This window comes from Canis lupus, chromosome 3, assembly GCF_011100685.1.
Source record: "Canis lupus familiaris isolate Mischka breed German Shepherd chromosome 3, alternate assembly UU_Cfam_GSD_1.0, whole genome shotgun sequence".
NCBI classification, from domain to species: domain Eukaryota; kingdom Metazoa; phylum Chordata; class Mammalia; order Carnivora; family Canidae; genus Canis; species Canis lupus.
Window position 1 is genome coordinate 59302614 of NC_049224.1, and position 11531 is coordinate 59314144.

The 11531-nt window shown below is 50.8% G+C and overlaps 1 protein-coding gene and 1 long non-coding RNA gene across 2 annotated transcripts; one reads left to right on the forward strand and one right to left on the reverse strand.

Annotated features, from left to right (window-relative positions):
• Nucleotides 1–4: 4 nt before the first annotated feature.
• On the reverse strand, nt 5–8197 carry LOC119871224. Its single transcript, XR_005357156.1, has 2 exons — nt 7907–8197; nt 5–1997 (listed from the first exon to the last, which is right to left on the reverse strand). It is a non-coding gene; the product is annotated as an uncharacterized LOC119871224 (long non-coding RNA).
• Nucleotides 8198–8673: 476 nt separating this feature from the next.
• Nucleotides 8674–10577, forward strand: LOC102151796 (putative MORF4 family-associated protein 1-like protein UPP). Its single transcript, XM_038533695.1, has 3 exons — nt 8674–8688; nt 8770–9081; nt 9850–10577. Exons 1-2 carry the CDS (start codon nt 8674–8676, stop codon nt 9064–9066), a joined length of 312 nt encoding a protein of 103 aa, XP_038389623.1. The 3' UTR covers nt 9067–9081; nt 9850–10577.
• Nucleotides 10578–11531: the final 954 nt, after the last annotated feature.

An 11531-nucleotide genomic window follows, 5' to 3' on the forward strand; every position in this document is an offset into this window, starting at 1 on the left:
GATATGAGGTCTTGTGATTTATTATAAGCCCACATCCCATTCCTAGAAAAAGGACACTCTTGGCTCTTTCTCCCTTTCCATCTCCTGAGCCCCAGGAATCCGTCAAAACTAGCTAGGGAAACAGTGGTAAATAGACCAGAAAAGTGGGGTAGGTCTTGCCCTTACCCTCCTTCCAGTGGGTGAGATGGACCACAAACAAGTAAATCTATGCCATATTTTGTGCTGGCTACTCTGATGAAAGGTTGAACAGGGTCAGAAGTTTGAGTTGGTTTAGGTCAGGGAAGACAGGCTTCTCAGGGAGTCGGCCGGAGCTCAGGAGGGTTTTGCAGGGAGAGAACCCACCCCAACCCTGAGTACCCCGACTCCAGCCCCCAGCGGATTTGAGGGTCAGGGGAAGTGGAGCCAGGAGAGGGTGCTGTTGGGCTGCCTGCGGGCGGCAGCGAAAGCAATTAGTCAGCTGATTCTTCTAGCTGGGTGGCCGTGGTGCGGGTTCCTGAGAAGGGGAAATGCACAGAGGAGAGTCACTTCCTGCTCTTGACCTATCAAAGCCTTCCAGGGCCGCCCCTGCGCTGGCTGACCACCTCCCACCTCTGCTGGAGTTTGCACCGGCGCACTGGCCTTGTGCTGCCTGTTGAGGGCTTTTGTCCCTGTTCAAGCGGCTCCACTGCACCTGAGAAGTGCCATCAAGTCCAACCTGAAGGGGGTAAGAAGTGGAAACAGTGCATACCTACAACTCCTGAAAAACGCGAGTGGATAGGCACAGGTTCAAGGGAGGGCCTTCCCTTTCTAAGCTGGGGGACATGATGGCGTGCCCTGTGCTGGGGACCCCATGCAGGGGGGTGGTCAGGCCGTGGGAAGCATGGCCAGCCCCGAGTCTCTCCCTGGGCTGGCTGCTCCAGTGCCTGCCTCCATCCTTCACGGAACTGAGGGTCTTTGTGGCTTCTGGTAACCGCTCAGCCGCATGAGATGCCCCAAGAATTCTTACCTCCTAAGGCTTCTCAAGCCAATGAGCGGGAAGGTACAGCACGGCCATCGGCACTGCTGTAACCTTTCCCTGGGGAGCACATGCCATCGGCAGGCAGTCCAAATCCATCCCCAGCGCCTCTCCTACCTTCCCTCCCCAGCCAGAGTCCTGAGCTGGTTGTGCCAGGCCACCTCCAGACCAACTGAGGGGCTCCTGCTGTGGCCTTCGGATGCATACCCCCCCACCCCCCACCCTGCCTATGTCTTCTTGTCAGCTCTTCATGGGTGTCTCCTCTTCCCTTCTCCTGGATCAACCCAACTTCTCTGTGAGATGCAGGATGGAATGATACAGGTTTACGCACCACTCTTCTTACAAAGCCCTTCCCCAGTACTTCTTGGGATAATGACGTGAAACATAGGTGAGAAACAGACTCCCAACTTTTTGGATACATTAGCCATTTGCCATTCTCCTGCTTTCTGCTCCAGCGGCAGCTCCAGTGAGCCTGGTGCAGGGCCTGCTCCCCATCACGGTGCTTTACTCCCAGTTCGGAATTCCCAGTGCACTTGGGTTTCGCTTCCGGGGGGTTTCCCACCCCCAACCCTGAGCTTCACTGCTTGGTTACTCCTGTGGGTTAAGCCATGTGGGTAAGTGCAGTACATCTCCAGAGGGGCCACTCTGCTATCTGTTGACCATTCAGAGGTCCTGGGTTGGTGGCACATCTTGTCTTCACCAAGTCCGTTCCAGGTGGACGTATGGATCCTGTTCTCCATTGGTAGTCCTTGCTTGCTGCTGTGCCTTGTTGTCCCTTCTGCCCTCAGTTCTTCCTTCAGCGCCAGCCCTGCTCTCCTTGAACCCTAAAACTGAGCTCCTTCACAATGTCAACAAAGCTGCCCTCCTCCATCCAAAGTAGGGAGCGATGGGAAGCCAAGGGGTGAGAAAATCTCTTCTGTAACAACTTTTTACTATCGTGAATGAACATGAAGAGGAAAAGACAGTAAGACCTGTAGAATGGAGGCACTGTCACTCCAGATTGCTTTAAAAAAAAAAAAAAAAAGATCTTAGGTATTTATTTATTTACACAGGGGAAGGGGGGGTAGAAGGAGAAGAAGAGAAAAATCCCTAGCAAGCTGCATGCTGAGTACAGAGCCTGACACAGGACTTGATCTCACAACCCTGAGATCCTGTCCTGAGCCAAAATCAAGAGTCATGGACACCTAACCAAACTATGACAGTCAGGTGCCCCCCCCCAACCTTTTTATTTAATAATCTATATTTACTTTAAAAGAAGTCATGGGTGTTTAAAAGACCCCCTGTGAGAGGGCAGGTGGTACACAGGGGCTTACGTCCCAACGCTATGGAAAGAACTGGCTTTCTCAGTTATACCGTGCTCATGTTGCTCCTTCCTCTGTTCTAGGTCACACACCATGAGGTATGACTTTGGAGTGACATTGGTGGCAGGTCACCAAGTTAGGTGGAGAGAAACCAAGGCCTAATTGCCTGGGGTTCCTCAGGTTCAGCTTTCATCATCAGAGATTTTGTCAGAATTTTGGTTCCCATGATCGCCACACCTGGTGGTGTTATTTCCACAAACATGTGACATGACAAGGCAAAAGAGACTTTGCAGCTCTAATTATCCAGGTGGGCCCACTGTAATCTAATGGGCCTTCAATGCAGAGAGCTGGAGCTTGAGAGGAAAGCCAAGATATTCAAAGCACAGAAAGGATTCCATGCATGTTGCTGGCCTACAAACAGGGACCCAGTCCTACGAACCCAAGCAACTGTGGAGTCTGCCGACAACCCGAATGAGCTTGGGAATGGTGTCTTCCCCAGGGTCTCCAGAAAGTAAGGTAGCCCAGGTGACATGAGCAGAGACTTTAGCCACACTGGACTTCTGAATTTAAGAGTGTGAGATAATAAGTGGGTGTTTTTTCAAGCTGTCAAGTAAGTAATTTCAGCTTTGTGGCAGAAGGTACATCAAGCCCTCACCAAACTGCAGCTTCTGGCATGGCACTCTGTTCTGGTGGTCTCTTGCTACATAACAGATCACTCTAAAACTGAATGGGTCGGGGGATCCCTGGGTGGCTCAGCAGTTGAGCGCTTGCCTTTAGCCCGGGGAGTGATCCTAGAGTCCTGGGATCAAATCCCACATCAGGCTTCCCGCAGGGAGCCTGCCCATCCCTCTGTGTCCCTCATAAATAAATAAAATATTTTTTTAAATTTAAAAAATAAAACTTAATAGGTCCAGAATTTGGAGGACTCAGTCCAGCATTTTGGGCTCAGGGTTTTGTGGAATTGCTGTCAGGGTTGGCTGGGGCTAGCGTCATCTCGAATGCTCCGTCACTTCATGTGCCTAGTGCCTGGGCTTGGAAAACTGGAAAGCTGGGGCCTCTGGGGCATCTCCTTGGTTCTCTCCCAATCATTTGTCCAGTGTGGTGGCTCTGGGTAGTTGGAAAAAAAGCTGCAGTCACCTGGGCCATACTCTCTTAGGTGGCCACAAAGACCCATCCAGATTCCAGGAGAGGGAACATAAGATTCCTTCCTTTTTTTTTTTTTTTAAGAATAAGTTAAAAAATATATATACATATATATATATATTCATGGGAGGCACAGAGATAGAGAGGCAGAGACATAGGCAGAGGGGAAGCAGGTGCCCTGCCGGAAGCCCAATGGGGAACTTGATCCCAGGACCCCAGGATCCTGCAGTTTGCAAGAGATCTATCTTGAGATCCTCAGCAGGCCTTTTGTGTGTTTGAAAGGCCCTACGATGGGGATCTGTGGGTGGCTCAGTGGTTTAGCGCCTGCCTTCGGCCCAGGGCATGATCCTGGAGTGCCAGGATCGAGTCCCACATCAGGTTCCCTGTGTGGAACCTGCTTCTCCCTCTGCCTGCGTCTCTGCCTCTTTGTCTGTGTCTCTCATGAACAAATAAGTAAAATCTTAAAAAGAAAAAAAAAAAAAGCAAAAGGCTCTATGAAGCAACACCATAAATCTACCTGAGGTTTTAACACAGCATTTTTAGTCATGCCTTTAGGTTTCACCTTTAACCTTGTTTTCCCGACAGCAAGGATTTGATCTCTGTCCAGAGCCCCTCCTTAATGTTAGCACTGTCTGCTATGCAGAGAGGCTGGGAATGAGAAACCCAGCAAACCCGGCAAGTCCTGGCTTTTTTATATTCAACAGATGTTTCTCCCTCTTACATTCTACTATAAACAACTAGAAGAATCCAGGCAACTTTCAACACTGCCTTCACATCTCCTTAGCTTGATTATACAGTTCTTTAGGTACATGTTATCTTTTCCACTTTTCTTCAGGTTGCCAAGTTCTCTGCTGCTGTAACCAAGAAAGATCCCCTTTCTTCCAGAATCCTCAATGTGGTGTGATGTGGTCTGCAGCTGGCCATAGCAATGTGATCTTGATTGTAAAATGTAAAGTTTGGGGAACATCATTTGTGCATATGGCAGTGATATTTAAAAGTGGCTATAGTGACAAATGACTTATATATTTTTTAAGATTTTATTTATTTATTTATTCATGAGAGACACACAGAGAGAGAGGCAGAGACACAGGCAGAAGGAGAAGCAGGCTCCATGCAGGGAGCCCGACGTGGGACTCGATCCCGGGTCTCCAGGATCACGTCCTGGGCCAAAGGCAGGCGCTAAACCGCTGAGCCACCCAGGGATCCCTTGACTTATATTTTCTAAAATTTGTGTCTTCTAAAATGTGTGTCTGGTCGTGCTCGCTTCGGCAGCACATATAATAAAATTTGTGTCTGGTGCTGTGACATCCAGAAAAGCAGCACTACAGTGTCAGTGTGAAAAAGGGACATGGAAAAAGCTTTGGATGTGCCAAGGGAATGAATACCACCTCCTGAGGAAGACACTCCAGCCCCAAGTTTCTAAAGTTTGTTTTGTTTTTATTTTTTAAGTTGGCTCTATGCCTAGTGTGGGGCATGAACTCATGACCCCAAGATTGAGAGTTGATGCTCTACCAACTGAGCCAGCCAGGCACCTCCAGGCCCAAGTTTCTAAAGGAAAAAACCCAGGGGTGCCTGGGTGGCTCAGTCAGTTAAGCATCTGCCGTTGGCTCAGGTCATGATCTCAGGGTCCTGTGATGGAGCTCCATGTCAGGCTCCCTGCTCAGTAGGAAGTGTGCTTCTCCCTCACCTCCCCCTGCTCCTGCTCTCTTTCTCTCACAAATAAAATCTTTATAAAAAAATAAAGAAAAAAACCCAGAACATCTGAGCATTTGAGTGAGATCCTTCCAACTAAGCTTGGCGTTTTAATTCATCTGGGTTCACAATCTCATCTAAACAGGGTTCATACCAACTGGATCAATTAGCTTTTGTTGCATAGGCCACCCTAAGTGCCAGTAACCACAACAAACATTGCCCAAGGGTCTGTAATTTGGTTGGGATTTGGATGATCCAAACCAGCTCCCTAATGTGTCTGTGGGCCAGCTTATCTAAATTGGGCCTGTCTACGGCAGCTTGGTCCAGTGTTTCCCTCCTCTTCCTCCTGAGACCACTAAGACAACCCAGCACATTCTTCTCATTGCAAGGCGGGGGCCCCACTGTGTCAGCACGCTCCAACAATGTTCTTGAATCATGTTTGCTAACATTTCATTGGCCAAAGACACACGGCAAAAGATGTGGATGCAGGAAGGGGTGGAGAACTGGGATCATTTATATAATCTACCACAGTTTGTCCCCATTGTCCCCAATTACGTAAAATTTCCTCAACCTCTTCTAAGGATCCCCCCAAATTTCCTCTAGGCATGGCATTTGGCTAGAAGTCTGATACCTTGTGATCCACACCAGGTTTAAATATGGCTTTTCATGGCCCAGAGGCCTATGAACTTTTTTAAAAGACGAGTTCTTGCCCTGTATTTTAGTTCAGACTACTATAACAAATATCATAGACTGGGTGGCTTAAGACGACAAACTATTTCTCACAGTTCTGGAGGCTGGAAATCCAAGATTGAGGTATTGGCAGATCTGGCATTTAGGGAGAGCCCTCCTCCTGGCTTGTGGACAGTTGCCCTCCCACTGTATCCGAGAGAGAATGAGCTAGCCAGTTCCCTGGCGTCTCTTCTTCTAAGGGCACTAATCTTATCATGGGGGCTCCACCCTCATGACCGAACTACCTCCCAAAGGACACACATCCAAATACCATTTGGATTAGTGTTTCAACATATGAATCTGGGGTCGGTGGGGGGGACAGCAAACATGCAGTCTCTAACAGCCGCACAGAGCCAATACACTGAGGTGATGGGGCAGGACAGTGCCCATTTGTAAGGGAGGCTGAATGGTGGCAGTAACTGACTTGCAGCAATGTTGACATGCTGTGGGGCAAATATCGTCTGGTCTTTCTACTTTAAGGATAAGGAATATTCCTTGATTAGGTCTTGGCCCTGCAACCTACAAAAGCTTCACTAATGCAGGTGTTGGCACATTTTTTCTGTAAAGGGCCAGAGAACCAACTTTTTTTTTTTTTTTTAAGATTTTATTTATTTATTTACTCATGAGAGACACAGAGAGGCAGAGACACAGGCAGAGGGAGAAGCAGGCTCCATGCAAAAGCCTGACGTGGGACTCGATTCTGGGATCATGCCCTGGGCCTATGTGCTAAACCGCTGAGCCACCCAAGGTATGTGCTAAACCGCTGAGCCACCCAAGGATTGCCAAGAATCAACCTTTTTAGGCTTTGTACATCACATACCTTCTGTGTCACTTTATTTTTATTTATTTATTTATTTATTTTATTTTAATTTATTTATTGGAGACAGAGAGAGAGAGGCAAAGACACAGGCAGAGGGAGAAGCAGGCTCCATGCAGGGAGCCCAATGTGAGACTTGATCCCCGAACCCCGGGGCCAAAGGCAGATGCTTAACCGCTGAGCCACTCAGGTGTCCCTCCTTTTTCTTTTTTAAACTGCTCCTTAAATATGTGAAAAACATTTAGTTCAGGGCTGTAGTTTGCTGACCCTGCCTTTATCCGTTGTCTTCCACAACACGTGTCTGTACTCTCCAACATGTTCTCTCTTTTCCATCACACATCTTGGCCACTTCTGAAGACGGCATTGAAAAAGATGTCAGTTTTGGCTACTGAGCCTACTTTCTGCTGATAGAAAATTGGGAGTCTAGAAGCCTTTATACATTTTGAACAGTCTTGAACTTTCTTCAACTAGGGTGGCAGCACTTTAGCTAATACGACTGCCTCAAAAACTCAGTAGATTTCCTATGTATTTTATTGTTCTGCTCTTGTACCAAAAGCCGGGCAATTCTTGTTATGTTTAGCTCTCTAGATTTCCTTACTGCTACTTTTGTCATATATGGCTGCTGGGAAATCAAGCTCTTAGGATTCCTAGGAGCCTATGCTAGGCGTAATTTTAATACAGCTTCCCGTGAGCCATATTATTGCTCTCTGGTATCACTGTGAGCTCAAGTATTACTCCTGTGACTATGTTACATTATACTGCAAAAGGATGATTACTCAGGCACACCTGATCTAATCACATGAACTCCTTAAGTAGAGTCTTCTCTGGCTAGGAGCAGACAGTGATGTCCGGGTTAAAACGATGAGGACTGGACATGATGCTGCTGCCTCTGAAGAGGGGCCACGTGCACGGTAGAGTAGCCTAGAAGAGACGTGACCTCTGGCCAACCCACAAGGAGGGTCTCCCCAATATCACCTGCTAGAGGTGCACAGAGTGAAAACGCCTAGAAATTTACCTCGTCTGTCCCACAATGACAATAGGTGCATTAAAAAATATCTTTGATGGTAGCTACACCTGTAGTGAGAATAGCCTAATGTACAGAGTTGCCAAATCACTAGTTATACACCTGAAGCTAACGTGACATTGTGTGTCAACTATAATTAAAAAGAAAAAAACAAAGCATAAGAAAAAAGAAATGCCGGGGGGAAAAAACGATACATCAGCACTTACTGAGCTCTTTCTGTATGCCGAGGCAGGGGAGGGTCATGCGGAAACCACCCAGAACCTGCCTGCCTGCAGAGCCTGCAGTGATAGGGACGGGCTCACACAGCCTGACGGAGAATGGATCATTCCTCCCGAACGACTGCGCGAGGACGCCCCTGGCGCCAGCCGGGCGAGGCGATGCCGGCCGGGATAAAGCGAGGCTCAGTGAATCCCACGCTCCAGCAGAAGTCGGGCGGGCGGCGGGGCGGCGGGGCGAACCCGGCCGTGAGCGTCCGTCCGCAGCGCACAGCGCGGCTGCGGGCGGGGCCGAGAGCCACCGTGCCCGGGAGCCCAGCGCGGGGAGCCGCCGGCGCGCGCACCGAAGCCCCGACGCCCAGCTCGCCTCCTCGCTCCTCGCCGCACCGAAGCTGCGCATCCCAGCAGCGCGGACCCCGGCCGGTTCCCGGGGGCTTGGAACGCTAGGGAGCTGGACCCGGGGCGACCGCGCACCGTCGCGGCGCACGCAGGGCGACGTCCGCACTCCGCGAGCGCCGGCACGCACGCACGCACGGCCGGCCGCAAAGCAGCCCCGGCGTGCCGTAAACGGGACGCACGTGAGCGCAGCGCTGGCAGACGGCAGGGGCCCCATTTTGGACGCCGTCTCTGCTGCGAAAACTCGGCGCAACCTGTTGCTCCACACGGCGAGCTCGGCCCCCTACCCGACGCTCGCCGCCAGCCGCTCGGCCTCTCGGGGCCCGTGAGCCGGCCGCCGGGGCGGGGACGGGGGCGGCGCGATGCGGCCCGCGGACGCGGACGAGCGGCGGGGGCCGGAGCAGCCCTGCGGCCGGCCCCCGAGCCCCCCGAGCCCCCCGAGCCCCCCGAGCCCCGAGCGCGCCGCCGCCCGCCGGGACGTCGCCGCCCTCCAGCGCGAGCACGTGCGCGCGCACCTGCGGGCCCGCCGGAAGTTGCTGGAGGTCGCGAGCCTGCTGGACGAGCTCCAGAGCGAGGTGGACGCCTCGGCCGAGGGCGTGCTGGGGCCCGGCCGCCGCGCGGGCGGCGAGGCGGAGGAGCGGGTGCTGAGGCTGTGCGAGAAGGCGGAGCGGAAGGCCGCCGAGGCCGCGCTGATGGGGCGGAGGATCGTGGAGCTGCACCGGCAGATCGACAGCTGCGGCTGCGGCTGCGCCTGACGGACGCGGGGGCGGGTACGTGCGGGGCGCCGGGGGCGGCTGGCTGGACCCGGGCTCGTGCAGCCCCGCCGCGGAGCGCCCCGCCGGGCGGATAGACGCGGGGTCTCGCTTTTACGTTGGGAATTAGCCGCAAGGCGTTTGGTGTGTTGTGAACCGTAGAGACCGCCGCGGGGAACGTCTGCAGAAGGTGGGCCAGCCCCCTCCGCCGGGTGGAAGCAACCCCGGGAGGCGAGCTGGAGGAGCGCGAATGCAAGTGCAGGACAGGACTTTTCTTGGTGTGATGAGGTCGGAGCGTTTCCCACGACCCGAGAGCAGGCGGTAGCATTCTGCACAGTTGGTTGGGTTTGTTTGACCCCAGGATACGAGTTCTAGAATTTAGGTTGTGATGATGATGATGAATTGCCCCACTTGTACTCCAGATTATCCGCTGATGGACTCCGTTCAGCTGGTAAAGAGGACTGACCGGAGAGGCTTCATGAAACCAAGAGTCTTTCACTTTCTCTACGATGTTTTCACACGTTGAATACTAAGTCTCTAGTATTATTCTGGGAAGAGGATTTCAGTGTTGTGTATGCGGATATGATTATGATTATCAGGTGTATTGAGTTTCGAGAAGACAGCTTCTAGGTAAATACTGTTACCTAAGGGAATAGGCCTAGATTGTAGGCTGCTCTGACTTTGTCTTTTTAAAGTTCCGACGTATACTCTTGTGCTCTGCTTTTTTTTTTTTTTTTTTTTTTTTTTTTTTTTTAATGCTTCCTGGAATTTGGGGACCCATGAAAGAGACTTGAGGTCAGACTTCTGCAAGAGAGAAGACCCTGCTTGGCTGCAGCTGCTGAAGCAAGAGCCCAGACCGGTCAAGGATGCAGATGCTGCTGCTTTGGATCAGATTGAGAAGCCCCGGGGGCTGTTGGGCATGGAGATGGATGGCATCCGCATTTTGGGATTCTGCAGTCTCTCGTATCAGAGGAGGAGAGCTGTGGTTTTTTTCTTTTCTTTTCTTTTTTTCTGTTTGCTTGTTTTTTGGTTTTTTGGTTTTTGCTTTTTTGTTTTTTCAGAAATGTAATTTTCTGTGGCATGTTAACTGGTGCACATCATGTAACCTGTCTGGTGAGTAACCTAGAATAGGGGATGAATTCTAGGTACTGTGTGTATTGGCTGACTTCAGGGTAAACCATTTTGATATAATCATGCATTTTAGGAGCTTCTCTGCCACAACTGCATGTGACATCTACGTGACCTGGAGGGCTTGGGTAGAAGAGCATGGAGCTACCAATGGTGGGCCCCAAATTGATAGCAGGTAGCATCTTCCAGGCTTAGGTGGTACCCAGCTTGGGTCCTCAGAGCACACCCCAAAGGGGTTGAGAGCAGAGCTCTAGCTTCTTACTATAAAGTTCATTTGCCTAGAAAAGAAGCGCTGAAAGCCAGTTTTTAGAACCTTTGTGCAAATAACCAAAGCCATTGACTTGGCCAGGAAAAGGTGAGATAAATAAATCGTTTTCAGAATGAAAGTTTCCCTTTGGTTGTCATTATTGCCAAATGGGTGTCCGGTGCTTCCTATTTTGGAATGTGCTCAAAAGCCTGTAGGCCAGGGGAAGGTTCTATCTGTGGGGACTGTAACAGGACAGAAAAGGCAGAGCAGGAAGGGGCCTCTGGAAAGCATTTGGTCTGACCTCTGCCTCCAGGAGGCTGAAGTTCATTCAGTCCCTTAATGTTCACTGTGACCGGGTGCCACTCCAGACTCTGCTGGATGCTAGGAGTTTCTAGGAGGGGTGGTCCCATGGGTTAAGACAGCTCTGTAAACAGAATCAATACAGTGCCCCCATTGGTTGTATTTATATATCCCACATAAATTGAGTACCAACAGGTGCTGGGGGTGCATCAGTGAACAAAGTGCTTATACGCTTGGATTTGACGTTTGTAAGCTTAGGACAGTGCCTCATTGTGCTAAGGCAGGAAAAAAGTCATATATATCCAATAGTGGTAAGTTCTTAAAAAGAGAGAGAGAAGCGGGTATTGGGGAGGGAGGTGTTGCTGTTTGATATAGGGTGGTCAAGTGACATACCTGATACGGTGATGTTTGAGCAAGGATGGGTGTGTGTAATATACACAAGGATATCTAAGGAAAAAATGTTCTGTGCTCTCTGTGGGTGGGACAAACAGGGTAGAGAGCTGAGGAATAGCAGGAGACACAAGTGGTTTGGGAGAAAGTGGCAAATGGTGAGGTCAGAAGGGACAATCGTTCTGACTGCAGGTGACACGGAAATGAAGCTTTAAGCAGAGGAGTGGTGGGACCTGACCAGGAATGAGGAGGTTCACTGGCTGCTGGATTAAGAATTGAAGTTGAGGGCGGAGTGAGGAGCAGACAGCTGGGAGTCCTGGGGCAGGGTGGTCCCTGCAGGCACCGGTGGGTGCATGGTGTTCTGAAGGCATTGCTGAGAGATGATGTGGATGTGTAAGGATCC